At 43.8% G+C, this 27,832-nt stretch overlaps 1 protein-coding gene across 2 annotated transcripts in view; it reads right to left on the bottom strand.

The window, feature by feature from the left end:
• The window catches only part of ZSWIM6 (zinc finger SWIM-type containing 6), a 112,490-nt gene extending 87,767 nt beyond the window's left edge, over positions 1-24,723 (bottom strand). For both annotated transcript variants that reach the window (XM_080371523.1, XM_080371524.1), the window contains exon 1: positions 24,151-24,723. In XM_080371523.1, coding sequence (XP_080227649.1) covers positions 24,151-24,661 — 511 coding nt within the window. In that variant the 5' untranslated portion in view covers positions 24,662-24,723. The remainder of the gene's footprint in view (positions 1-24,150) is intronic.
• Between the last annotated feature and the right edge of the window lie 3,109 nt (positions 24,724-27,832).

Raw genomic sequence — 27,832 nt, 5'->3', positions numbered from 1 at the left:
TTCTTTTTTTAAAATCCCTCCTGCACTACTTGTCTTTTGCAAATACAAATGATTTCTCAAACATCATGGGAGAGCAGAGGGGAACATGTATCAGTTGGTTACCACTCCATCTGAAAGCTAGCTTCTGAGTTGAACTGCAAAAAGAAAACCCAACTTGAGGAAAAAAGTCAGTACATGCTTGCTATTTAGTTACCCCTTCAATTCCATGAAAATGCTTATTTTGTAAGTCTTACTGTACAAGGGAAAGTCACACAGACTCTGAAGACAGAGACTCTTAGACCACTTTTGGGAAAAGATTTGCTGCTAAAAGAACATTAAATAATTTCACTTTTCAAATGTAATTTTGCAGCTGTTTTTCTTGCCTATCACTTTCTCCAACTACAATAAACAGAACCCCTGCACAAATATAATGCTTAAGGTCAAGTAAACATTGTCTTGATAAATACTTTGCTTTCACAGCATTCTCTGCTCCAAATTAAAATACTTTATTTTGCCATTTGACCAGAAACTAGCCACTTAAGGTACATGTGTATTTTACAACCATAATTTTTGGTTTCAAGTATCATCTAGTTGTGGGAGATTCATCATAACATTTCATATACGTTCTGGAAGAGTCAGAAAGAGTTATCTTGACATTTGTTGGTGGAAGGGAGATCAGGAGAGGAAAGAAAGGGCAAGGAACAGATCCTGTCAGGACAGTCTTCTCCACCTACATCACTGTTTCTATTTCAGCTGAGGCTAGTAATACAGCCAGAAGGTTAGGCTACTGTCAAGCTCTCTAAGGGCCTTGTATTGAAAGGACTTACTAAAAACTGCAGCAGTTTCCTATTGTACGCAGAACAGAAGATATAATAACCAAAATTTCTCCAAGAGATATTTTCAAATCCTCTTTAGCCATGCTTTGCACTATTCAAGCTATTGGGGGAACTGGAAAAGTTGGGGGGAGCAATCCAGGTGAATCTTGCATTAGTACACTCATGTCCCAAGAGACTTGTAAGAACCAAAGAAGCAGCAGCAGGTCACCTGCAACCAAGTTCTATCAAGCAGAAATCCAAGCATATCACAGAAACTGCTGTAAAAAACTAACACTGGTTAGCAAATAATATGCTAACAAAACAAAATACACAATTCATTAATTAATTCTTTAGTTCCTCCCAAATAAAAGCAGCACCAATTCAAATCTTCATCCGCTAACAGATTGGTGTTAATGCTGGTATTACCAATTCAAGCTTGAAAACTATTCCTTCTTAAGAGTTAAGAATGAAGTTGTTCCAATTACACAGGCAGGTCAAAAAAGAGGAGTTGTGATTGCTTTTTAAGCCACTGGGTTTATTTCACTGCTGTTTGGCATTAAGGGTAGTCTGAAACTCTTGAAATCTGAAAACATGAAATTGCTCTTTTGATTGTTAGTTAAAAAAATGAGAAGCTTCAAAATACTTCAACTCATCACCTGTATTAGGAAAAAATACCAATACAAGAACAACAAAGAAAACCCCAACCTCACCAACAAGTGCAAGTGCTCATTCATTAACAAGCTTGGAAAGTATACTCATAAGCAAGTAATTTGTATTCCACTTTCAGCCAGAGTCACCATTAACTACTCTGACCTTCCAGAGTGAAAAAAGCAAATTATTTCCACTGAGTCCTACTCTACCAAGAACTAGAGTCTGAACAAAGTGAGCGGGACTTACACTTCTAAAAAGAGAAGAATTTTTTTAAAAGCCTTCAATACACGACCACTGTTTACAGCTATCACCGTGGTATCTGCACCCTGGATTAAGAACAAGGCTAATAATTTTACATACCTTTTCTTTCTGCTCCAACAGTTATCCCCCTTCCCAAGCAAAAGTTCAGTAAATTTGAGGACTCAAGGGACTGAAGATATTTTTTATTTTAAACCACCACTCCCACCCCCCAAAGTGATTCATACTACGCTTGAACGACACAAAATATTTCTTAACAGTACACTGGGACTGAGCACAAGTCTCCTCGGCCCCAGTAGCCATCTGCTATAACCTAAACTGCGCCTGCACAGTATCACTGAGCTTACTGAACAAGGCCCAAACCCTCATCATGTGCCAGTACATCCCACGGGCAGCAGAAAGGCAGCTACTGCAGGCTTATATCCACAATCCACTGTCTTGGTCAGAGCTTCTTTGCACAAAGCCTCTTGTGCCCAAGAATAAATCAAGTTCCGATGTACCACCCGCTATGCAAGCCTCTAGTCACTGACGTTCAGCTCTACAGTAATTCAAGCTGTATCTGTACTGCTGCACAGAAAACGTAATATTCTCTTCCATCAGCAGCCTGTAAAAAGAAGTTTTGTTTATGTGGCCAGGTATTTGTATTGCACTATGTATTGAGCTGTGGGTCATGGGGCAACTAACTGGAAAGCAGCTTTGCATAAAACAACCTGGGGGTCTTCATGGATGCCAAATTCAACAGGAGCCCTTGCAGCAAAGGCAGCTAGTGGCATCCTGGGCTGCAGGAAAAGAAGTGTTGCCAGCAGATTGAGGGAGCTGATCCTCCCCCCTGCTGAGCACTGCCGAGGCCACACCTGGAGTGCCACATCCAGCATTGGACTCCCTATTACAAGACAGAAACGGACATTCTGCAGAGCATCCAGCAAAGGGCCACAAAAGTGATGCAGGGAATGGAGCACCTCACAGAAGAAAAGGCCAAGAGAGCTGGAACTGTTCAGCCTGGAGAAGAGAAGGTTCAGGGGGATTTCAATTTGTACAAACACCTGAAGGGGGAGTATAAAGAAGATTAAGCCAAGCTCTCACAGCGGTGCCTATGACAGGACAAAGTAAAACACTGGAGGTTCCTCCTGAGCATTAGGAAATACTTTCTTACTGTGAGAGTGACCACCTTACCAGTCTTCCAGGCCATGGCTTTAAAGTACACAGAAATCTTGGGAAGGAGTCAGATAAAATAGTCGATTACTAAAAAGCTTGCATTTATTGACCTATCAGTTTGATAAGCATGCCTGTCAGTACTGTTTGTCTTGACTGAGAGGTCAAAATCCCAGAAACAGAACTAGTTTTCTCCCTGGGTTTACTCTACCAAAAACCCAGACTAAAAAGTTTCAATTCTCAGCTAGTCACTTAAAAAACAAACAGAAGAAAACAACAGAAAACCCCCACACCTCACCACCACACAACTGAAGGAGACAATAGACTTAAGCTATCACTGCCTAAAAATTCTGAAGCTTTAATGCAACTGCCAGAAAACACCATCAAAAGTAGTTAACACCTGCTGAAAGATTTGAAAAGCTCAAAAGAGAGGGGGCAATGTTGTTTTTGTTTAAGAATCTCTTGTTAAAAGTTTATTCTTCATGAAGCAGTTACTTCCTGAAAGAGACCAGTGAGGACCTGGTTTTGTTGTGTTTCTTCTTTTAAAGACATTTTAGTGCCAATAAATACAAAGATGCACCAAGTGACTAGCTGCATTAACTGCTCCTGAGCCATGTACTTGTCCACAGACTCCGGTATACTCTACAAATCTGACTCCAACCATTTTTGGTTTTGGTGAAAATTAGGTTTCAGTTAAAAAGTTAATTAAACATCAAAAAGTTAAAAAATGCAATCACGTCATCAGCTTTGAGTAGGTTTCACATTAGCAGTGTATGCCTCACAGCACATATAATTCATGAATTCAGTTTAAGGCCCATCAACACTGCAAGAGCACATGTTCTTCAACTGCAGATGTTACCAAAGCTATGTTAGCACCAGGAACGTCCAATGACATAGCTGTGCACACACATACTAAATAACCTAGCCCCATCTTTCTACAGAGGCAACCAAGTTCTAAAACAAAGGAAAAGTAAACTGTAATTTTTAATTAGCTTTACCACATACAGCTCTTTACAGGATGAACCATGCTTCAAGAACTGCAGACACCCCCTGAAATAAAGTTTAAGACTTCATATGAAAAGTTTCAAAAATACAACCCATAATAAATACAGTAAGAAAAAAACTGATCTAAGTATCAAATTACCAAAGAACCCAATCAAGGTCTCAAATGACATGAGAAAAAACTATACCGATGAGGGCACAGACAAGAGCCTTCATCCCACTATTAATTTGCAACAGATGAAGAACACTGTACAAAACAAACATTTGGAGAGGACCCACAAAAGCAGGAAAAGAACATGCTCATGACAGCACCTAGCCAAAGGGAACCCAAAATTACTTCTTGAACTCCGGTAGTGCTGCTCTGCATAATCTGAAAGGTGCCTTCCACAGCTGACAAAAAGCTTGCCATGAGCAAGATTTAAAATAAGTAGTGCCACATCTACAATAGAGACAGGTCATTTTGATTTGGTGTGGCAACCAAGTGATTGTCATCCATGATCTTCCTACATCAGCACCAGCTCAGGTTTACCTCTAATGCAAAAGAACATTCTGAATAGTGTAATGCACTATTATCTAGTGTTGAGTACACTGTGTTTTGATATACCTACATGTAAGTCAGTGAACTGTTCTAAACAATTTTCAAATATAAACTATGCTCTTTAAGAACCCTAAAATCTGATAATCTTTTGCTCTTTACGCACAATACAGATGAATAATTGCAAAGCAGACCGATTTAAAAATAATGTAAAGATTTTAGAAAAAAAGGTGGCTGTAACCAATTTTAAATTGTTTCCAATTGGCCAATGAACACAGTGCATCTTATCCACTGTAAAAGCAATCTATGTGCTCAAGGCTGCTGTAACTAAGCTCAATACCTACTACATGCAATACATGGAACTCAGAACTACAATATTTTTAAGGTTTTATGACTGGCAAAGAACTGAACAAGACAAAAAATGTACTCCAACTAATACAGTATAATAGCTTATTCTAATCAGTGAATTTAAATATTTTTATTTTTAATATTCATTATCAATTAAAGCTCCAAATGAAACGTTAAAACATGTAAAAGTTATTCTGTTTGGGATCACATAACTCTGCTATATTTAAACCTCTTTTCTCCAGGAAGCCTCCCAAAGTGTTCAATAGTGTACATTTTAAGAAGTTGTAAGCATGTCATATTAGAAATGCTCCTCAAATTAAAGAAGAAAGTTGTTTCTGTTGTTGATTTTAGACTGGTAGATTCCTAACAGTTTATAAACCAAAGTACAAAAACATCTGTTTGCCAATTACGATGGCTGTAATAAAACTTTTATCTTACTTTTCAAGGCAAAGCAATTTACTCTCAGCAAATGGACAAGCTGAATTGTGCAACACTGCCTTGCTCCATTTGTACAAGAGCTTACTTTCTGTATGTCATTTAGCCTGTACAGTGCAGTCAGGCTGCTTTCTTGTTAGAATGCTGTTCCACTCAAGTTCTTCTTTGTCCCTGGAGAAATTAATTTGATTTCTGCCAGCTCAGCTCTCCCCCCACCCAGTCACATGCTAGCAGCAGCTACCTTCCAAAGCAGAACATGCATTTCTCCTTAAGAAAGTTCTCTTGAGCATTGCTGCCGTTACAGGGTTAAATGGCAGAGAAAACAAACAACTCAAGAGTTAGATCAGTCACAGAGCTTGATCAAGGCTTTGCGGTAATGGTTTAGATACAAAGAAAAACTAAGGGAGAGATGAGTAGCATTCTTTCAGGTTATCTAAGTGATAACACATATGCAAAATAAGAGGTACTATGGCTGTGGAAGGAGCATTACAAAAGCAAGCACGTCAAGATACTGGTTTACAAACACCAGGGGATGCTTATTTTGAATGACTATTTCCATAACACTCCCACACAATGCTGAATTCAGGAAAACCCAAGAGCTCCAAAACCTACAGGGTTTGTTTATTTAATCTAGTTTAACCTCAGCGACACCCCCCCCCCCATTCCACACCACAAGACAAATCACACCACTTGTGCAAGCACAGCTTTCCCTCTGTTTTAACGGAATTACTCTGTGCATTGCAGCAATGTTTACAACCCAAAGAGCAGCCAGCATACAACAGCATACAGTTTTATTTGCTAAATATTAACATCTTTAAAGACAGTAAGATAAAAATGAATCCTTGCACTTCGGTAACACCACAGTTGGAGGAATTAAGTTTCCAGATATGTTTCCAATTTGCAGTCATGCTGCCAGCTGCCTTTACACTTGTGCTCCTGGAAGAAAAAAAACACTACTTCCCCCCCCCACTAAAGGTCTTTGCTCTACCCAGAGGCCAGCTCACCTTACCCCTGAAAGCCAGAGCTTTTGTCAGCTGTTCACACAACAAACAGCTGTGGATGTATGGAAAACCTATTACTGGGGGCAGAAAATTAAGTCTGGCAAGTAGTTTCTGTGTTTACAAAGGAAGAAAGTCTCCAGAACACATGAGCATTTCAATATATTCCAAGAGATTATTCCCCCACCCTCTCAGACCTATTTTGTATGAGCCTTCAAAATCTGTCTGTGTAAGCAGCATGATAAACATAATTAACCTCAAAAGTGCCAAAAATAGGCTACCACCCTGCAAACACAAAATGCGACAACATTAGCAAAAGGAGCAGGAGTCATCAGCAGCACATAAGGTTAATGAAGGTTTTCCTACAGGCCTTGTGCCTGCTTTAAGTGAAACTCTAGGTGGGTAGATATAAATCTAACAGGGCAGATGTATATCAACACTGAAAACTGTCAACAGAAGGAAAGTTACTCTACCTTTCCAGGCATGCTCAAGACTTTTGTAACTTTCACTGAACTGGTTAAGTCACAGATTCCCTTCAGCAGCTATGTTTTGTCTTTAAAATAGCCTGCCAATTATGGTGCAGTTCCCAGTTTTATATTTTATTTCAGGTATAAACTTCAACTGATGACCAAGAGACAGCACACTTTTTACCCCATCTTCTGATGAAGTTTTTGTTAAGTGACCAGGTTGAGAGAAGAAGCTATTCCAGCTTTCAGCTGAGGTTTCTCCTTTGTGTTCTGTTCACTCTCTCTGTACACATCAAATTAAAACAGGCTTAATCAAGATGTGCTGAACTATTCAGAATAACCAGAATGGAAAAAGGTTTTTTAAAGTTTGCAATCATCAGGAACGTACTTCAAGTTTTTAGCAATTAAGAATTGAAGGATTTCAGAATCCATTGCATCTCATGAGGCCAATGCCACATTCTGCTTACAAACAGTGGTTGAAATATCAACTGCCTCTTCATAATACGCGGCACAGGAGTCAGATTTGCTTTTGTCCTTCCTTCTCATCACTACACGGAAGAGGAAGAGAAGGAAATTAATTCAAACCACGAAGCTCAATGAAGCACAGTGTGGACCTATATGTTCACCATAACTCATCACTCTGTATGGATTTTTCCTTCTTGTAAGAGTGCCAGTATTTCCAAAACTGACACATTGCTTTTACTTTCTTGATTTACTAAGTGTTCACAACCATCTAAGTCAAGACTAGCCACTCCTATTCAAAAGGAAGTTTCATACACAATTCAAGTGAACAACATTCTGAGGCCTCACAATAGCCACGGTTCCAATCATTATGCACAGAACATCCTCCATTTCTTTATTACCTGGTACAGCGCTATTCTTAGGAAGGTACTATTAAAGGTCACCTCTGAAAGACAACCTAGTCAATTTTGTGTCTGTTGTTTCAGGCAAAGTATTGTGAGCTAAAACTGATCCAATACTTGCATCCTGAATCTGTAACAAGAGTCAACTCAATGGAAGCCTACCAAATCACCGTAAGACAGTTCTTCCGAGATGCACTTAGCACAAAACTTCTGCTGAAAGTAACTTCCCAAGTCCCAGCTTCTACATTGCATACTATTTTATCTTTAAAGACAAATACACTTAAAGACACTACTAGATGAACTCAACCTGCTGTCTGCACAGCATAACTGACAAGAACTCCGGCCTGAATTCTAACAGCACCAACACCAATAAAACTACATGAGCAATTTTAGTAGTTGTAGTTATCTAAACTCAGTACGACCACTTCCTCGTATCTTCAAAACTTAAAATCCAAGCGTTGTCTTAAGACTTCTCTATTAGGCCAAACAACCTCACAAAATTTCACACATTGCTGCAGCAACAAAAACTATGCAAAGGCAGCCAGTGGCACTTTCATTGCTCCACAGAAACTGCCCTGTGTAGACAGTCTCTCAACAGTAACTGCAAAGTAATCCACAGGACTTCACTCCTCATGGAAAGTGGTCAGCTGTCTTTCAGGAAGGTGCATGATAAAGGTCTAAAGAGAGGAAATTAGAGTGAGCAGCTGACGCACAGCCCCTTCTGGCCATGCACCCACAGGCAGCATTCTCACCTCCAGCTGGTGTGAAGGTATTTACGTAATGCTTCTGGAGGGCTTTGGCAAGGATGGCAAGTGCAAGTCAGGATTCCTGAACCAGTTCTGCAAAATTCTGAACTTGTGAGCAAATCTGTGTGCTAAGAGCTAGGTAGGTTCTTTTGGGTTTTGGTGGTAGACTGTTTTTCACACTGCCCTAGAGCTGTTGTAAGAACATCTACTCTGAGCTGTCTGTTCCATTAAGAAACATCAATCTCAAAGTTTGGCAGGTTTGAGGAGGCTCACTCAACTGTAATACACTAAAATCACTGGATTTCAGCCCTCTTTTAACTGCCTTTCCAATAAAATAATGTTTTTTCACTTAGGCAAAAAGGGTTTCCCCCAGATTAAAAACAAAACATACGCAGTTATGAGTAAAATGTGACTTAAAATACTTTTTCTATTCTAACGTGAATCTGTGTCACAATCTTGGATTTATGCAAATATAGTAATTAAAGTACACACCACCCACAGCAGATGAAATAAGAATTTCATGAAGATAAAGGAAGCCTGACAAGCACTGTTTTCCCCACCTCAGGTCCTATAAGCCTTGATCCTTCCTTGAATAGTACTTACTACACTGAATATAACTTACCCAAGCTTCAAAATTGCACACCATTTTATCTGACCGTGTTAAAGAACCTCTTGCATTACTCATGGGGATTGTTCTTTTTCCTACTTGTTAGCTTCAAGTGAGCAACCGCACTGTGTATAGCTCAATACCCTGTTCTGAACAGCCAGTTTCCCGTGATTGTATTTGTCTTCAAAATAGGAAAATGGAAGTAGGGGTAGAGATGCAGGGGTTAAAAGGAAGACAGCTGTGAAACCACACTACTTGGTACAAAAACTGAAGGACTGATACACCTGACTGCTTTCCATTCTCCTGAGGTGGAGAGGAGTTCAAGCTGGTACTTCTTTAACAAACCTGGCTTACAGAAATCATGGTCGGCTTACAAAAGTATCACATTAAACACCTGTGAACAGCCTAAAACATGATTTGACAGAAAGGAGCCATTTAATTTGGTAAGAGAGTCAGTAGTGCAGCAATGGAGCAGGAAAAATACCAGACTAAGTAACTTCATCTTCCTCATATATGAAATATTTAGTTTAGAAGCCTAGATAAACATGTACAATAAACACCACCTGCAGAGGTTAGGAAGGAACTAGACACTTCAATTAGGGTTAGAGATCATGCAGGCTCCCTTCCAGCAGGAGTCAGCTAAAGAGAGGTAAATTACCCTGCTTAAGCTCTGTACAACTTAAGGACCGGGTCTCTCACTCATGTATGCCTTAAAGAGTCTTAAACAGCCACAATTGTCTAGGCAGAGCTGTAGGAGGACTCTAGGAAGTAAGGAACTCGGATCAATCCTTCTGCATGGAAACAAGCTACTGTTGAAAGTAAGCCAGTAATAAGCTTTAATCTCCCCCAGCACAAGCAGCTGAGAAAGCCAAAGCATCCTCTCCCAGACTGGCCCACATAAATCCCCATGAAATCTCTCTTCATGACAAAGGGAAGCAATTTCTGCCCTGAAAACGGACTTGCCTGCACTGTTGAGCATGCTACAGGGTCTCCAACATACTTCTTCCCTCCACCAGTTATGGGCAGCCTTAGTTTTGCATTACTTAGGTCCATCTGGAACAGATCACACATTGGCTTTGAGTCCTGGAAACAGATAATTTCAGTAAAAATGCCTCACTTACCAGAGCAGCTGTCTATCATTTAGCTTCCATACTAAGCAAGTTATACAAAAGCATCAACATTTGGCTCAATTGCTGTTCTTGGGGAAGCAGTAATGCTACTGGAAACCCACAAACCTATTTTAGACTCTTGGTGAGTCCGTGAGTACTCCGTTTACGAATAATAAAGGTTTTTTCCCTGCTATGTGCCAGCCATACAAACTCAGCTTGAGATATCCAAGTCATGCTCCACCATTTCCTTCTCAGGCACTACTACCAGTAACACAGACCATGCAGGACAACTGAAGTCTCTGCTATACCACCATGACCCTCCAGTGTCCAGTGAGGCTATTGAGTGGCAACAGATCAAAGTGCAAGAAGCAAAGAGGAGACTCCAGCTCATTCTTAGCTCAGTTGGCTCAGCAGGCCTAACCAGACAAGAGCTGTGAACACTTACTTTAGCAACTGAAGTCAACAGCTATGAATAAAAATGATCATAGAACATGTTATTTGGTCACCAAATGACCCATAATAAGTGGAAAAAACTGCCTTGAAAGTCTGTCTTGTGCATAAGTACAGTGAAGCTCAGCATCCTCTCAAAAGAAGAGGGAAGATATGAACTTGGGAAACAAAAACCACCTTTTGCAACAGCTATGCAGATATAGGGAGACAAGAACACGTATGATTGGAATAAATAGTTAGGTTATTTCCTTCCCCTTCCCTGAACTCTTAAAGTAAACATTTGCGTAGCTTTCTTTTAACCACTAGTGGAGTGTGGGAGGGGTACTCATCACTTGGCCAAGGTTCTGTACTGGAGGAAAATACTGTGGATGAAGAGATGTGGAAGACTGCTCACTCATGCCCAACACACAATCTGGGCTCAAGAAAGGCCCATGCTGCTGTCTCTGGAACAAACAGGCCACCTTCTGCCATGGATGAATTCCCAAGCACAGCAGCCACCTCCTTTGCCCAGGCAGCAATCAGGGCTTCATGATCACTTCAAGACAGTCAAAGTGTCATTGACACAACAGAGCCCTGCCCTGCTCATTGCCCCCCCCGCCTCTTGCAATCTCCTCTCCCTTGAATCAACAGTAGCATTTTCTTGGCCAATAAACCAGGTAAAACTCACCCAGCGAGACCTGAATTCATAAGCAGACCAGTTCTCTGGCTCACCATGCAGCTCCACAAGCCCTGGCACAAGCTGCAAGCTTGAGGCGAACTGCTATGTCCCTTTGACAGCAGCCTGCATTTAAGCCAGCCTAAAGCAACCACGTAACTTCAGGGTGAATAACACACAGCGGTCACCACAGTGGGTGAAGTTTGCAAATGAAAATCACAAAAAACCTTTCCAAAATACAATTTCATGAGCACAGCAATGTGCATTTTCTGTTTGAAGAGTTACACAATGAGGCACAGAGCAGTAAATGAGTCACAGCACTGCAAATGAGTCAGTTATTTCATTTACCATATTCATGACTAGAGTATTTCACAATTGAGAACATTTACTTGATAGGCCTGTTTCATAGTCCATCCTTGGAGGAGTTCACTGAGTGACAAGAGGGAGCAGGTCTGCTGGAATGGGCTCTTGGAGGACTGCGCACTCATAACCACACTGTGCTGCTGTATCAGCAGCCTTGGTCAACCAGGAATGTGCCCCCTCCCTAGAAAAAGTGAGGGGCAGGAGTGGTAACACTGCTGAATTGTAACTGGAAATATACTTTCAACTTCTCTCAGAGTAAAGGTTTATTGCCTTTGTCATTTATAACCTGAGGTTACCAGCCTTAAATATCAGTCTTGTATTTTAGCTTTAAACCCATATTTACAAAGACCATAGACTACTGGTCTCAGCCTTTGGTCAGCACACCACCTTTTACAACACAGCCTGGGTTTTGTAGGCCAGTACAAGAGCCTCTAAACAGCTCCCATGCACAGCCGAAGCTACTGGAGGCCACGTATCACAGCAGCAGGGCTAAGGAGCTGCAACCACCGTGCTAGACACTGCTATTAGACACCTACAGGACTTATTGCTACCAATCCTCACAACAGCCCCTGGCTCACAAATATATTAATTCCTGCTGGAAAACAAACTGACCAAAGGCCCAGATGTCCTTTTACCTATGGAAGAGGAGCTGCTCGGTGCTGAGAGGAAGGTGCAAGGGCACTGAGCTCTGCAGGGGTACAAGCCCATCAAAGGTCCCTCCAGCCTGTGCCAAACATGCTGCTGGCAACTTACACTACTTGTACACAGCTACTGATGGAAGATTAAATTGCACACTGCCTCCACAGCAGTCCCACCTCTAGCCCACCCTGCAAACATACCCTTCCCACTCTCCTTCTGGCACTTCAAACCACTATCAGCTGCAATACCGGTGGATCTGCTCCGAGTTTCTTATTCGCTCACACCACACTCCCCTGCTCCCAGGCTCAGGACATTCATTCCTAACAAAGGTTGAAGGCTATGTTATCCCTCCCAGGCTGCCTGGCCCAAAACAGTTACAGGTAACCCCCCACACCTACCAATCAAGCTACATGCATGCTAGGCTAATGCACAGGCTTCTCTTCACTCTCTTACACTGCTGACTCTCCCACCTCAGTCACCCATTAAGTTTTGCCTGAGGGGCTTGTGCTGTATCACAATACCACCTGTCCCACATCACCACATTCTCACTCCCACAGCCAAGTCATTGAGTACACCAAGGCCCTTGCCTGGAATGTGGTTCTGCCATTGGGCCTTCCCTGGCTTCAGTGCAGTGCACCATACTGCAATGGCTCTCACCAAGGTCCCTTGTGGACATCTTCTCTGGATGTGTTTCAGGACTTGGATTCCTGTACCTTTCAGCACTTCCATAAATCGATGATTCCTCTCCCAGAACTTTAAACATTTACTGGCTTTTTTTGTTTCTCCTTTTACTTCCTATATATCACAGTTTAGTGTCTCATTGCAGTCATCCTCCTCTGCTTCCTCCTTTCAGTAGGCACTTCTCAACACTATCTCTACTTCTTAACTTCCTTTTGTTATTCAAGGAGAGGGGAAGATGGACCTCGTAACAGGCAGGATTCACTGAAGCACATGCCCATGATTCACATTTCTTCCCATTCACTCAGTCTAACATTTCACTAGCTACTGCATCACACTGAGTAATCAGGAAGTAGCAGCTTTGATCTTACTGCCATCTTGCTCCTTTCAAGCTTACTCTACATGCTGGAAGTCAGTTTTCTGACAACATCAGCACCCTTCCTTGTCCCCCTGTGCATACAGATGTCCTTCCTTTTCAACCCAACAGCACTTTGGTTTCTTAGCTATTGAGATTACAATGCTTTATTTGTTCTACTTTTCCAAACTTTACTATTTATCTTCTACCCCACCAATGTCAGGTTTGTCTTCCACATGGCCACTTATCCACAGGAAAAACTGTCCAGTTCTTCTGATAGCCATTATAGCAACTCAACTCTCTTCCTCTTTCCCCTTCCCACCTTTGTCTAAAGAAGCGCCTAACAAAGCTGTGCATCACTCCCCACCAAGACTCCTGTCTTTCCTCACTGTACTCTATCCTTATTCCCAGGTCACACAATGTACAGCCCTGGGGAAAAAAATAATATAAAAAATATAATCTGTTGTTCACAAATTTAGGTACCACAACTATTCACTCCTGCAGGAGGGAAAATAAGATAAGAAAACACATCTATTCTTTTTGCATTATAGAATGTTTTAAAACCAAGGCATTTATTGCCTGTTGAAAAGAATTAAACCACAATTTGACTATGGCTTACAGTAAAATAAATTCAGTTATACTCCATGATCTTATCAATGCATATTTAGCTCTATGAATAAATCTGTTTCAAACAGTTGTACAAAACGAAGTAATGGTTTTGTTTTACCACTGTAATGGTGGAGCCTCCACCACAACTCAACAGAAGCAGCTTTTGCTGAAGTACCATCTGACAAGCACCCTTCAAATAGGAAGTCGGCACTTTCTGGAAAACAGAGTATTTCCTTTGTGCATAAGATACATCTTATTTATAAAATTTAAACTGGGGCATACGGTTGAAATGAGAGAGTGAAAGAACACCCACTTCTTAACTTTAAACACATTTTACAATTTCAAAAGCTGCAGGACAGCTAATCAACAGTTTGCCAACCTGCTTTCCATTTTGAAAGCATTGTTTCATTTTGTAGGAAACTATCAGTTTCCATGCCTTTCCCAATACTCACTGAAAGCAGACTACATAAGAAGGAGCAGTCATTCAGACTAGATCCTCCTCGAACACATCTCCTCAGGGATCTATGGTATTTGACCTCTACCTTATCTCACACATGACCACTTCCCCATCTCCCTTCCTAACTTCTCACCTATAAAGGTCAACTTAGCATTTTACTATATCTTTTGTCTTCAAGTACATCTTATTCAATGAACCAAACTCTTGTTTACTGCTGAACACTTCTGTTCCTGCCACCAAAACAGCCACTCACATTTATCATATACATAATTACCTAGAAATCAAGCCTGTAAATTATTGCCAGGATACATAACAACGTAAAGTTTGGTCACTGGAAACTGTCAGTAAACCTAAGTGGTATGCTGCTTCTAGAACTTTTAAGTAGCACTAATCAAGTTATCCTCAGCTTCCTTATCCCATCAGACTGCCACAGCATCTGTTACAAGTCCCATTCCTAGTCACTACCTGCTATTCATGCATTAGTAGCATATTTAGCTGAAGTCACTTCTGTTAATTCATGCATTTAAATTGGACCAGGAAAGCTGCATGATAGCTCTCTTGCTTATCATGGCTTCCAAGAACAAAAAGCTAAAAAAAAAAAAGTACACATTTTATGTCATCCTCCCCCATCTGCTCCAGAAGAAGCAAAATTAAGTTTCATCCTTCTGTGTAATACAGCTACACTAAATCCAGACACTGAATATAATGGACCTGATATTTTATCCAAGACACTAACTGTAGTCCATTTGCAAGGTTTCAGTTTACAACGTAAATCAATGGAGGAACTGAGACTCATTTTGCATGTACAACAGCAGCACAGTTGTCCCAGTTGTCATTGCTCGTAACACAGTATTTCAGAATAAAAGTGTTCCAGGTTTCCTTCCTTTAGCTATTATATTAAACAATTAATCTAGGCTATCATTTTTTCCCTGGTCTTGAACTTTCAAAATTAGCAGACTCAAAAGAATTGTCTTCAAGAGGCATAACCCATGCTTAACATGGTCACTAAGGCCAGCTTTGTAAATATGCAAACAAGTGTTTTACTAAGACTACTTTTCACCAACCCAAAGTAGTGCATTGTATTCCATAAACAGGAGAAGCAAAATAAGTGCTTCACTGAAGCAATTGCTATGCAAGTAATCAATAGCTTACTGTGAAGTTCTCTGCTCAGGTTTGCTGCTTAACTCACATTTTCCAGAAGATTCCAGAAATATCATCCACAGATGTACTTATTAATGAATACTTAACACAGACATGTGATTTACCATCCTTTAATAGACAAAGCTGCAGGTAAACAGCAAAAATGACCAGCCACTGAGCATGTGAAACCCTAAAGATCACACTACCTGCATTTATTTGTACTTTCCATAAACATACTATCTATCCCATCATTAATCACTGAATACGGATTGGTGCTCTATGGACTTGAGGCCAATCAAAATATCAAAGCTGAATGTAAACATTAAAAACTAATAAAGCAGCTCACCAGCTGCTCTCAACAAAGGTAAGCTAGAAGCCAATCTGCTGAAGAGAGTCTGTGCTGCCACTATGCCTTGCACACATAGCTGAACACCACTATGCAGAGAGAAGGCAGGCCACTAGTATAAAGTAAGAAAGAGTCAAACTTTAAGCATAAGGAAACAAATCTGAGAGCCAGTGCTCGTAAAAGCCTTTAACCAAAAACCTTACTTTTAACACAAGTTTAAAAAAAACAAAAATAATTAGAATACATATAAACTTGATCCTCTACTCTGTTAAGAGATTGAAAATTTGTCCCACACTATATGAAAGTTTATCCAATTTTAAGTGTCTCAATGGTCGAATGTTCTTTATTTCATTAGTCACTATAAATTAAATATTGTAGTCAGCTCCACAATTCCTGCACAGTTCCTGCACTGTATTTGCATTACTACCAGCTGTCAGTAACCAGTTAGCAGTTAAACTTGGCATGCGTACAACAAAGTGTCTAATTTCTTAGAAGTCATACAGCTATGTAACATTTGATTTTTCCAGCCTTTAAAACAATCATTTGAATGCAATTAACTTTTGTCCAAAAAAAGACACAATAAAGATAAATATTAACACCTACGTCTGTGAAATGTCTTCCTACTATGCCATTTCCCCCCGCTTATTTTTCCAACAATTCCATAATGTATTAAAGGTCTGACACCAATTATCTATGAAAGATGAGTTGTGTAAACAGGCAGATTGTTAAATAAAGAGGACAAAAGGTAAGTCACCTGATTTTTTAGCACATAAATCAGAAGCTCATTTACTGAATTAATCTGATCAGCCAGCTCTACTAGTGTGAATTTAAACTTCCTGACAGGTTTTACGGCATCCTTCCAATCAACGTCAGACCTTCTCAGCCATTGCCCGTGCATTTCCAAAGCAAAAATTTCCAGATATTTCAAGACTGTCAAATGCACTCACTTGCAACAAGGAGCAGAAGCTTAGATTAAAAAAAATAAATAAAAAAGTAATAAAAAATTAAGCTCTTCTTTTTAAAGCATGTGATGGTGCACATCACAATTACCTTAACATATTACTTTAAATACTGTTAAAGATTCTCCTCTTTCACAATTTGTTTTTCATTTTTCAGAAGGGTTTAATAAAGTGTTGGTAAAAAGCCCACATTAGAAGACACTTCAGTCTATACTGAATTGTGTCAAACCAGAAAAAAAAAAAAAAATAAAATAAAAAAAAAAGTCTTTTGCATGACTACTCAGCTCCTACAGCAAGCTTTTTATCAGTTCTGATTTAACCACAAAGGAATTCTTTACACTGTAGTTACTATTAGAAGGCTACACACCACTGGTCTGTTCGCACATTTGCAGAATTAAGTCAGAAAAAAAATAATTTTAAGATAGTGACTTACATCACAAGTTTTCTAGACCTGCTGGTCTTCAACAGCAGGGACAAGGCGACAAGGACTGCATGCGTACTGCTACTTCATCGGAGGACAGCATGGTAATGCAGTGCAAGGGCATCACATAAATCATGGTAATTGACATGTAGCAAAGGAGAATGCAAACCAGCACACAGTACCAGCCGACATCTCCAGTGATCCAGGTCACAGAAGGCTATGAAGCCATGTCAAGGGCTGCATAAACATCCAGCTAAGAGATGCATTTTACATAGGTACTCTTACACAGTAAAAGAAGAGGAAAAACTGGAAGTTCAAGGAGACAATCTCCCAGAACAACATGTGCAGTGTTGGACAGTACTCAAGTATTCACGTGCTGTCAGGCTGACTGCATTCCAGGCAATCAGAATTCGCATTAAATCTGTATCCTTGTTGCACATGAAGTTTTTAAAATTTCAATTAGCTCCTGTCCATATGTTCCAGCATATTAATAAATCAGGATAGCTTTTGTCAGTTAAAATAGTGTGATCCTTTTCCCTTCTTTTTTTGTGTGTTGTTTTTCGTTTGCTTGTTTTGTTGGGCTTTTTTTGTTGTTGTTTTGCGGTGAGTTCTTTTTGTTTTGTTTTTTAAGATGCAGTAAATTCTCCCACCCGATGCCTGAAGAAAACCAGCTAAAAAGAAAGCTAGTTAAGGGATGTCAGCTGCATTCCTGTACTACCATAAATTTGTACTCATTTTGTTACACTACTAACAGACTTCATGATTTGTCTTCACATAACAAGATTACCTAAACTGCACATGAGATTAAAATTGAACCCATGGAGAAGTATCTTGTAGCATGCCATCTAATATATTTTATCCTTAACCCATAAAAAATGCTGTATATCATAATATACTACTTTTCACTCAAAGTAGGTTATATTTTTTAAATTAAGAGCTTTACCAGAGTCTTAGCAAAAGTTCAATTTTAACAGGTTCATTAAAAAAAGCAAGTGATACTGCAAAACGCAGCAACTAGCTACTGATTTGTAAGGAAACCAGTTTGTGCAATGCTGACTTTTAAATAGTTCTAGCCTACCCTCACAGACAGATTTTGCTATTAATTAGTTGTTTATCTCCGAAAGTCAGACTACATGGAGAGGAACCATGCACAGGCATCAGTTGCTGGCATGACAACTGACTCAAATTCAAGAATTGCTAAAACATCTCATCATATACAGAGGTAGAATCACTTTATAACACAGAAAGCAGGCTTTGAAAATGAAAATTGTTTTCCTGGAAGTGAGGAAAGCCTTGAAGTCAGGGGAAGAATGAAACATGAAAACATGACCCAAAACAAAGAAAAATTTTCTTAGATCAACCCAATATAAAACTTTTCTATTAAAAACAAAAAGATTCCTTGTTTTAAAAACTGCGATGGGAAGTGTTTTACAATTAGTTTTCTTCTTAAAAACTAAAATTCTAGAGCAGTACTGACACTCCCTCATTACATTTATCCTACTATTCATTGTTACATAGAAAGATTGTATAAAGTTTTACTTCCATATCTTGAAATCACTCTAAAATGCATACTTTCTCTTGAAATCCAGATTAGATACTTTTAGAAAGACTGGGAAAAGGCAGGAGCCAGTTTACAAGGTTTTCCACATTTAGTGATCAGGTCTTGAAAGAAAGCTTTTTTCCTTCTCCCTCTCCCCCAGCCCCTCTTCACCCCACCCCGCCCCGTTTTCCAAAGGAATTATTCAAGGTCAAGGACAGTACATCAGAGCACATACACTGAAAATAGCTTATGTGTTCCCTAATTAATGCATTGCATTCCAAATCTAACAAAAGAACTGGAATGCATTCAGATATCTCCGTTTCAGGAAAAAGTATTTAAAAATGCATTTACTGTTTCCGTTCTGCAACTTCGAAATATCAGTAGTTATTTCTTAGAGCACACTGAAACTGGAATCAATGACGATATTTTCACAGGACTCTAGTAATCTTGGAACTAAGTCAAAAGAAGTCCAGCAAGAAGTCAGACATCATTTGTTTACTCCCCTACCACAATATTGTATTAACAAAGTCTGGATTATTTGTTTTAGTCACACATTCCTAACCAAACCCCAACATCAGGCTGACTGCAGAAGAAACCATGCTTGTTCCTTCAGCATGTCAGCAGAGAAACTCCTCCTGAAATAAGCAGTTTCCAAGTTTTCCCCTTGGAAAAAGGTCACTACAAATACAACGTCAGTTTGGTAACACAGAACAAGAAGTTAATACAAAACACAATGCTGGCATCCCCACAAATGATAACCTTCATTTTTGTCACACAACTTAGCATTACTTTCATTAATTTTTTTTTTTACTAAAACCATGTGTTCTACAGGGTTCATCAACAGTTACATACATATATACATATATATCTTTTGCATCAGTGAAGACCATCATGTCTGCTAAAAGGGGCATTTCAACTCACAGCCCAAAAACATTTCTGTCAGCTTTGCAAATGAAGTACTTGGTGTGATTTTATCAACAGGTGTTTCATATTATACTGTTGGCACTCAAACAACTAAACTTTGAAATTAAGAGAAATTACATTTGTTTTACTTGCTCCACAGCTTTATGGGTTGGGTGTTGGTTTGGGGTGTTTTGTTTTTTTTTGTGTAAAGATGTTCAAAAAGAACAAAGAACTGTTGACTAGAATCATCATCTATTAAAAGGATCTGAACTTTGCTGATGACCATTCAACCTGAATTACATGTAGCAGTTACCAACACGGTCTTGAAAAACTTTCTCTTCCTCCCAGTGAAAAAAATGGCTTGTCCTGGTTTTAAAAACAATCACAAACTTTGAGCTCTTATGTTAAAAAAAAAAAAAGGGGGGGAGGGGGAGGGAATAACAAGCTACAACGATACAGGATAAAAGTAGTTGGGTCAGAAAACTACTTTTCAGTAGAAGAAAATTAGGGGGGAGGGAGGAAAAATTCCAGGTCTTTAACTTCATCTAGGGAGCTCCAACCATTACTTTACATTTGAGAAGTTTTACTTTCTTTTTCTCTAAGTAGTGTTTTGGTTGCATCCTCTGATCACGCATCATTGAGGGGCATCAGAAAAACAACCCTGCAGCTCAACACTTAGAATGCTGCTCAGCTGAACCCTCTTCCACAGGGAAGGCAGTTTTCTAGCTCACAATATTAACACTGAATTCTAGAGCTGTGGTAAGTGTCAGTCAATTAATTCTTTACATTATTTTCCTTCCCTAGGAGTGTCTTCCCTCCAACTCATTCCCTTGCCATTCATACCCAAGAGGCACAACTACCATGACTACAAAGCCTCATGCTGCCCTGGAAAGGACTATAAAGCCTTAAAAGATGACCTTGCATGAGCAAGCAGGGTCTATGCAACAAACAGACCTCAAATTACAGAGAGAGGGATACTCTAGGAGTACTTATATGACATATCAAAAAAAAACTTCAAGTACCTCTAATGTGAATGCAGCCACAGCAGCAAAGCCAAGCTTTACAGCACTACAGCAGAGGCAGTCTGTCTCTCCCCAAGCAGGAAAAGTCACACCAGCAGAGGCACAGCGGGTTTTTTTCCCCTCCTCCTAGAATAGCTGCATTAAGGGCTCTCGCCAGGTCAACTGTGCTATTGAGGGATCACACCTCTTCCTAACCTTGACAGCCACAGCTGTGACGACAATACAGTACTGTATACTAATTCAGAACTAACCTCAGAAACCAAATATACACTTCACCATCTAAAACTGTCTGCTCGCTCCTGGCATCTTCACAAATTTGGTCAAATGAAACACAGTCAATTTCTAATTTTCCTTCCAGATTGTTGTATTTACTCACAAAGTGCTTTCATGTTTAGACTGTAATTTTTACTAAAAATACTTGGTTTGAAATAAATGAAAAACATGTACAGTAGAAAAGCTCTGTTTTATGCAGTTGAAAAGGTTTGCTTTAGAAGCCCACTTTCTGGCTTTTTTTTTTTTTTTAATAAAGAAAAAAGAAAATCCTTCATGTCTAACTGACACATATCAAAAAGTTATAAAAAAAATTAGTAAATTAGATGTAAAGTAATTTTGAAGCCAACTGCTTTGGAGAAAGACCTTTCAAAATTAAGTAATGGTAATTATTATGCCGGGACAGTATCATTCAACTTCAAAACAGGCTAGCAGACAACTTTACTGCCTGATTATTAAGAACGTTATTTATGTGTATCACTAATGTGCCATCTTCCTTTTATTTAGGATTTTCTTTTCATCACACATGGGGGGGCACAACACACGAAGTGGGATCGCATTAAGTTTTTTATTGAGTGTAGACAGAAGGTTTTTGTAATTCTCCCACTTGCATTGAGCTGCCATGATAAAATTGTCTGAATGTTTATTCAGGGATGGACTGAATAATAATAATAAAAAAAGGGTAAAATTCAGAAGCAAATGGATCCATTTAACTACCACTGAACCGAAATTTATGCAGCTCCCTCAGAAATCAAATTCTGCATTCCCTGTTTATAGGCACACTTAGGGTTACAAGTAAGGCTGTTAGAACTGATATGTAATAAGATGTACTTTGTCCAATAACTGCACTTTTCCATAGTACAATAGTAAACATTTACAGAATTTCCATTACTCATACTGCAAAGAACATAAGTTCACATTTATATGGTCACAAAACATGCACTTACATAAACTCAGGGTTAAGTTTTCCTCAATGTTACATATTCAGATGTATTATATGGAACCAATTCCATCCTCTGCCCAACACAACTCACTCCATTTGGATTGGTTTTAACAGTTGCACCTTTCTGCTTCACAAGAAATACCTTGCTGGCAAGAGCCAGCCCTAATGACACAGCCACCTACCCAAATTACACAAGAACTTTCCTGTAGCAGGACCCGGCATACCCAAGTGCTCCACAACTCCCTCACCATGCAAGCCAAAGGCCTCTGTGTAACAACTGACATATTCATATCACCAAGTTCCTCTACGATTTCTACAGCCTTCCAAAGAGGACTCACATGTGGGGCGGGGGGGGGGGGGGGGGGGGGGGGGCAGTGGCAGGGAGTGCAGAGAACAACAAAACCACAAAGCCAATGTTATTTTCAGCAGTAGGTACAGCATTTGTTTGGAATGTGTTTAAGGGCTTCAGAGGCAGCAGTCAACACTTCAGCTGTATTTATGCATATTTTCTTTCTTCACATTGACCCTTGCCAACATTCTCAATGCCCCCTCCCCTTTTGAAGCCATACAAAAAGTTACTTCTTGCTTTCACAACTACTCACTCAGGCCTATTTTGCTGAAAGCAAACGAAGCAAAGCCCACGCTGGGTCTCTGTCTCCTACAGAAGATTGCATCTTTTATTTATCACCCCTTGGCTTTATTTTCACAGTGAATTCCTGGCTTAAATGTAATCAGCCAAGAAACCCTCCCTATGTGCACTCCTGTCATTCCTCATCGCTTACAAACAGAATCAAGTGCAAGCAAAAGGGAAAAAAATAATTCATAATCTCAGCACTGCCAACCAAACTAAAAAAAGCCCTACTTCTGGTTTTGCCAGTCCTGAGGAACCACAGATACATCTCAGACCTTTGGAAACATTAAGCCAAAAGATAAAACTTATAAGAAAGTTAATTAGATTTAAAAAAAAAAAAAAAAGAAAAAAAAAGAAAAAAGGAAGACTTAAGTCCCCCTAGGCAGAAAGGAAGGGCACTCAGCCTAGGAGCAGGGACACTGCTTCCCCTCGGGAAAAAAAACTGATGGCACGTTTGCAAGCTGCCCGCCAAGTCAAACCCGCAGCGGGCAGGACCAGGCTTTTGGGGAGAAGGGGCGGGGGGGGAGGGGGGGGCTGCGGGGGAGGATCCCGGCGCCCCCTTCACACACCCCGGCCGCCGCCACCAACAAAAGGCGAGCAGCAGCCTCTTTTGTCTGGCTTCCCCTTTTCAGGGGAGGAGGAGGGGAAGCGACAGAAAACTGGAAAAAGGACACAAATAAACATGAAAACGAGAACAAAGTGGCCGGGCCGCACAAAGAGCATCACCCACCGGCGGGGGGGGGGGGGGGGGGGGCTGTCTGCCGCAGGCAGCTCCCCGCGCGTTCGGGGCGGAGGGGGCGAGCCGCCTCCGGCAAACAGCTCCCCGAAAGCGGGGGGTACCCACCTCTGCAGCCCTTTAAACACAGGCAGGGAGGAGTTAACCAGGGGCGCCCGCAGCGGGTGAAGAGCAGCGGCAGGCGGCAAGGCTGGGGGGGAGGAAGAGGAGCCGGGTATTGTTCCAGGAGGAGGAAGAGCAGCGCTCCCCCCCCCCCCCTTGTCACGAAGCGGCTCATCCCAAAGCACACACACCCCCAGGCGGGGCGGATCGCGCCCCCTCCCTCCGGCTCGCCGCGGCCGCTGCCCTAGAAATGCCTTTGTTCGCGGATCGCCCCCCCCCCGCACACCCGCTGCTGGGGTCTCGCACCGCTTTTATGTGTTTATTTTGGACGGCGGCGCATCCAACCCTCCCCCCCACCCCACCCCCCACCCCGTTCCCCTGCCGGCCGCCCTTCTGCTGATTCATTTCCACCGGCGGTCCCCCCCGGGATGGGGGGGGGGGGCATCTCCTCGCTATTGTGGCTCGGGGTAAGGCGATGACCCGGATTACCGGGGGTGGGCGCTGGGAGGGGGCAGAGCCAAACGAGATTACACGGGATGGATTACCGGGAGCAGGCACGGCGCGGTGCGGGGGGGTGGGGTGGGAGTTAAAGGGACAGGCAGGGGGGCGGCCCGCCCGGCGGCGGGGTCCGCGGCCGTGTCACGGAGCGAGGGAGTTACTCCGTGTCGTGGGTGCGAGGGGGAGGAGACCGGCGGAGGAAGTTACCCGGCCCGCATTACAGCTGGGGAGCGAAGGGCTCGTACGGGCCGGGCCCCGGCGGACAGCCCCCTGTCCGCGCCCCGGACGCCCCGGGGCGCGGGGGAGGCTCCGGCCCAAGGGGCCGCGGAGGGAGGGCAGGCGGGGGGCGGCTCGCCGGGCGGCAGGCGGGTGACACGCAAGGGGAGACCCGCGGCGGGGGAGGCCGGCGGCGCCCTGCCCGGGTGGCGGCAGCCCGGCTCCGGAGCGCGGCCCCGGCCGGTGACTCACCGACTTGCAGGACGTTATCGACGCAGCCGCCGTCGAGCAGAGCGATGCCCCTGCGGAAGGGCAGGCGGCTCTCGTCGGCGGCAACGGCGGCGTCCGCGGCCCCGCCGGGCGCGGGGGCGGCCCCCGCGGGGGCGGCGACGGGGTCCTCGGCGCCGGTGTTGAAGGAGGAGTACATGCAGATCTCCCTCTCGCTGCGGGGAAAAGACCAGTAGACGATCCTACGCTGCACCGGCTCCGGGATCCGCTCGAACCGCTCCTCCACCCGCTGGAAGGGCCACTTCTCCGCCACCTTGCGAGCCGCGATATCCAGCAGGGACTCGGGGCTCTGGGTCTTGCCAAGTGGCAGCAGCCCCAGGGCGGCGGCGGCAGCTGCGGAGGAGGGTCCGGCGCAGAGCGCCCCGCTGCCGGGTCCGGCGCCGCCCGCCCGCTGGCCCGGCCTGCACCCCGAGCCATAGCCGGGTCTGCAGCAGAGGCGCTTGGCGGGGGGAGGGAGGTGACCGCGCTCCGCCATGATCGCGCCGCTTCTAAGCAGACAGCGGAAGTGGCTGTACCCTATAAACGGCTCCAGGAAGGCAACGAGCGGCCGCAAGCCCCCCGGGACACTCCCCCCTGCCCTAATATGGCAGCCGGGGCGGTGCCGGACGCCTCGCCGAAGGCGGGGGGCGTTGCTTTATGCAAATCGCTTCCACGAACGTAAATAGAACGGCCCGAGGAAGGCTCGCTCGTTGCGCTAGCCGGGGGGGGGGGAGGCGGTGGCTCGCGCTCCTGTCCCCCCCCCACCCCCCACCCTCCCCCGCTGATGTCACGCGCTCAAGCCCGGGCGCGCCTCGCGCGCGTGGTGGGAAAAGGGGGCGTGGCCGGCGGCGCCGCTCTCTGCCGCCATATAGGGAATGGAATGCGGGGGCGGGGCCGCCGCGGCCTCAGCCCGGTCACTTCTGCCGGGAAAGTCAGCGGGCGGGGAGCACCGCGCCTCGCAGCCGGCAAGTACGGTAACTGCTGGGGCGGGCGCCGTCTCCCGCGGAAGGGCGGGGGCCTTCGGCGCCTCGCCCGGGGGACGGGACCCGAGGGGCAGAGCGGCACCCGCCTTCCTCCGGGCCTCTGCGGGAGTTCGGAGCTGCGGCGGGGGAGCCTCGGAGGGCTGGTAGGAGGCACGCACGCGGGGGAATAGGCCCGGGCTCCCGCCTTCGCGCGGGCGGATGTCCCCACGCGTGCCCGCAGCAAGCCCCTGAGGTGCCTGTGCGGCACCCCGCAGCCCGAGGTGGAGGGGCTGGGCGCCGCAGAGCCGCGGTGAGTCGGCCGGCCGCAGCTGAGGCGGTGCGTTGGCCTTGGTGTCGGGAGGGCTGCGAGGAGGGCGGTGCGGGCCGCCTGCCCCGCAGGGCCGTGGGCGAGCGGCGTCGGAAGGGTCCCCTTCGTTTTCCTGTGTACGTTCAAACACGTACCCTTCGGGATCGTGGCCACCCCTCAGCTTACACGGCCTCGCTCAAAAAAAAAAAAAAAAAAAGCAATGTGTCCGCGGCGGCAGGCTGGAGGGCAGCGGGCTCCTGCGCGGCCCTGGGTGAACGCCGAGTGCCGGCTGGGGTTGTGCGGGGGCCGCTGTCCCCGGGGGCCGCCTGGCCGCTGGCGGGGTGTGCAGCGCGGGGGCCCGGCCGGCAGAGCCGCACCGCCCCTCCCGCGGCCGGGCTGCTGTGTCGCTGCAGGACGAGCAGCACTTCTTACTGATTAAACACGTCGAAACTCTAGCTTGGACACGGCGTTTCTGGCGACTGGCCGCTGAAAACGGTGCCCGGTTACCGGGCTCGGACGTGACGGTGCCGATCGCGGGCCGAGGCTCCGGCCCTGGCGCCGGGGGGGCGGGGCAGCCGCGTGCCCGCAGCGCCCGGCGCCTCCGCAGCACAAACCGCACCGGGCGGACCTGAAACGGGGCGGCCAAAAGCCCAGACCGGAGCAGCAGCGTATCTCCTGAGCAGGGCACTGAAGAGCTTTGCAGCAGCTGCGTTTTCCATTAAAAACGGAAATGAAAAAATGAATGAACCGCGTCAGACAAGCTGGCTTTGATTTTTAAAGAAGGATCCATAGAAACCTGACGATGGTGTAGAACAGGGGTCCTCAAACTACGGCCCGCGGGCCAGATAAGGCCCCCCAGGGTCCTCAATCCGCCCCCGGTGTTTACAGACACACACACACACACCCTTCCCCGCCGGGGGCTGGGGGGGAACCAAGCAGCCGCAGATGACTGCCTGCTACTTCATCCGAGCGCCGGCCCCCTGGTTAAACAGTTTGAGGACCCCTGGTGTAGAATATGCAACTACTGGCTTTTTTTGTATGTCAGCTCTTAGACAGTAGCACTGAGTTGAAATTTCACCGGAGGAGAACTGTTTTACATCTCGGTATAAATTATCTTTTTTTCTTTTCAGCTGTCAGTTGCTCATACTAAGAAAATGACCGAAGTTTTTGAACCAAGGAGTTTGAACTGTGGACTACAGACAGGGCCTGAACTGTGTTCTGCATAGCTTATATTTTGTCTATACTATAAGTATATATATACTTTTTTTCTTTGGGATCATGCTTGTGCTTCTGAGTGTTACTCTTGAGGTGCCGGCTTCGTAACTCCACAGAGAGCTTGCTGGGGTATTAATTAGCTTCTCCCTCATTTTACAGGTATTTTACAGGTGACCTGCTGGATTTCTAAACCTACCTCCAACTAAATTTTGGAGGCATTAGGGAGCCTGAATGCTACAGGCCAGGGAGGAGGATGCAGTAGTTTCTTTTACTGAAAATATGGTGTCAATTTCAGTACTTCTGACAGCCAGAGAAATGGAATACTGAGAAGGTAGAGAAAGATGAACTTCATGATTGCATTGCATGACAGCAAAGGAAAGTTATATTTAACTTTCATCCCATCACTTACTCTTCTTAATAGTTTTTCACATCTCAAAGCAGTTTTTCTTCCCTGTTGTTCTATTTCTGTTTTAAACAAGTGTCTAGCAAGTCAGCAAAAATGCTTTTCTAAATTGGGTAATGGCTGTTCTTTACCAGGTCTTAGCCAGCTGCTGCAATAAAAATAACACACTAATGCCACCAGAAGAATCTTCCTGTAATAGTGAAGAAGCTTTACAGCAAAAAATTGAGAAATAAGAAGAGTGAGAGGAATGCCAGTGAACAACAAAACACCCATAATAAGCAGAAGTAGCCCATGTGTCAGTTACCTCAACTTAGTTGTTCTCCTGTCTTTTCAGATCTTGGGCAGAATTTATTTGCTTAAGAAATCCCAGAGAAAAGCAGGTGAAAAGCCCGTATATCCACCTCTTCCACCTGTCTACTGCTGAGCAGGAGTAGCTACTTCCCATTAAGTCTGTGAATATTAATAGCTACGCAGGATGCTGGTGAAGCTTTTTTATTTCTGGACTAGGGAGGACATGAAAAGGTAATGGCATCTTGGCTCTTATCATTCCGCAGTAAGCATACTTCTCCATGGGCTCCCTCTGCAGTGGTGTAGCACTGTAACGGCTTGCAAAGTAACATCCAAGGCCGAAGTTCCTCTGTCAGGCCAGTTTTTCCCCTTAAGTTCCTTTAACTGCCTGAAAGCAAGCGAGATGTGTTAACTCCAGGGAAGAAATTAAAATGTGTTAAAGCCATACCTGAACTGTGTTTTAATTTCTAGTTGGTTTTTGTTTCGGTGGAT

The sequence above is a fragment of the Falco punctatus genome, assembly GCF_963210335.1.
Source record: "Falco punctatus genome assembly, chromosome: Z".
NCBI lineage: Eukaryota > Metazoa > Chordata > Aves > Falconiformes > Falconidae > Falco > Falco punctatus.
This window is presented reverse-complemented; position numbering and strand designations above follow the sequence as displayed.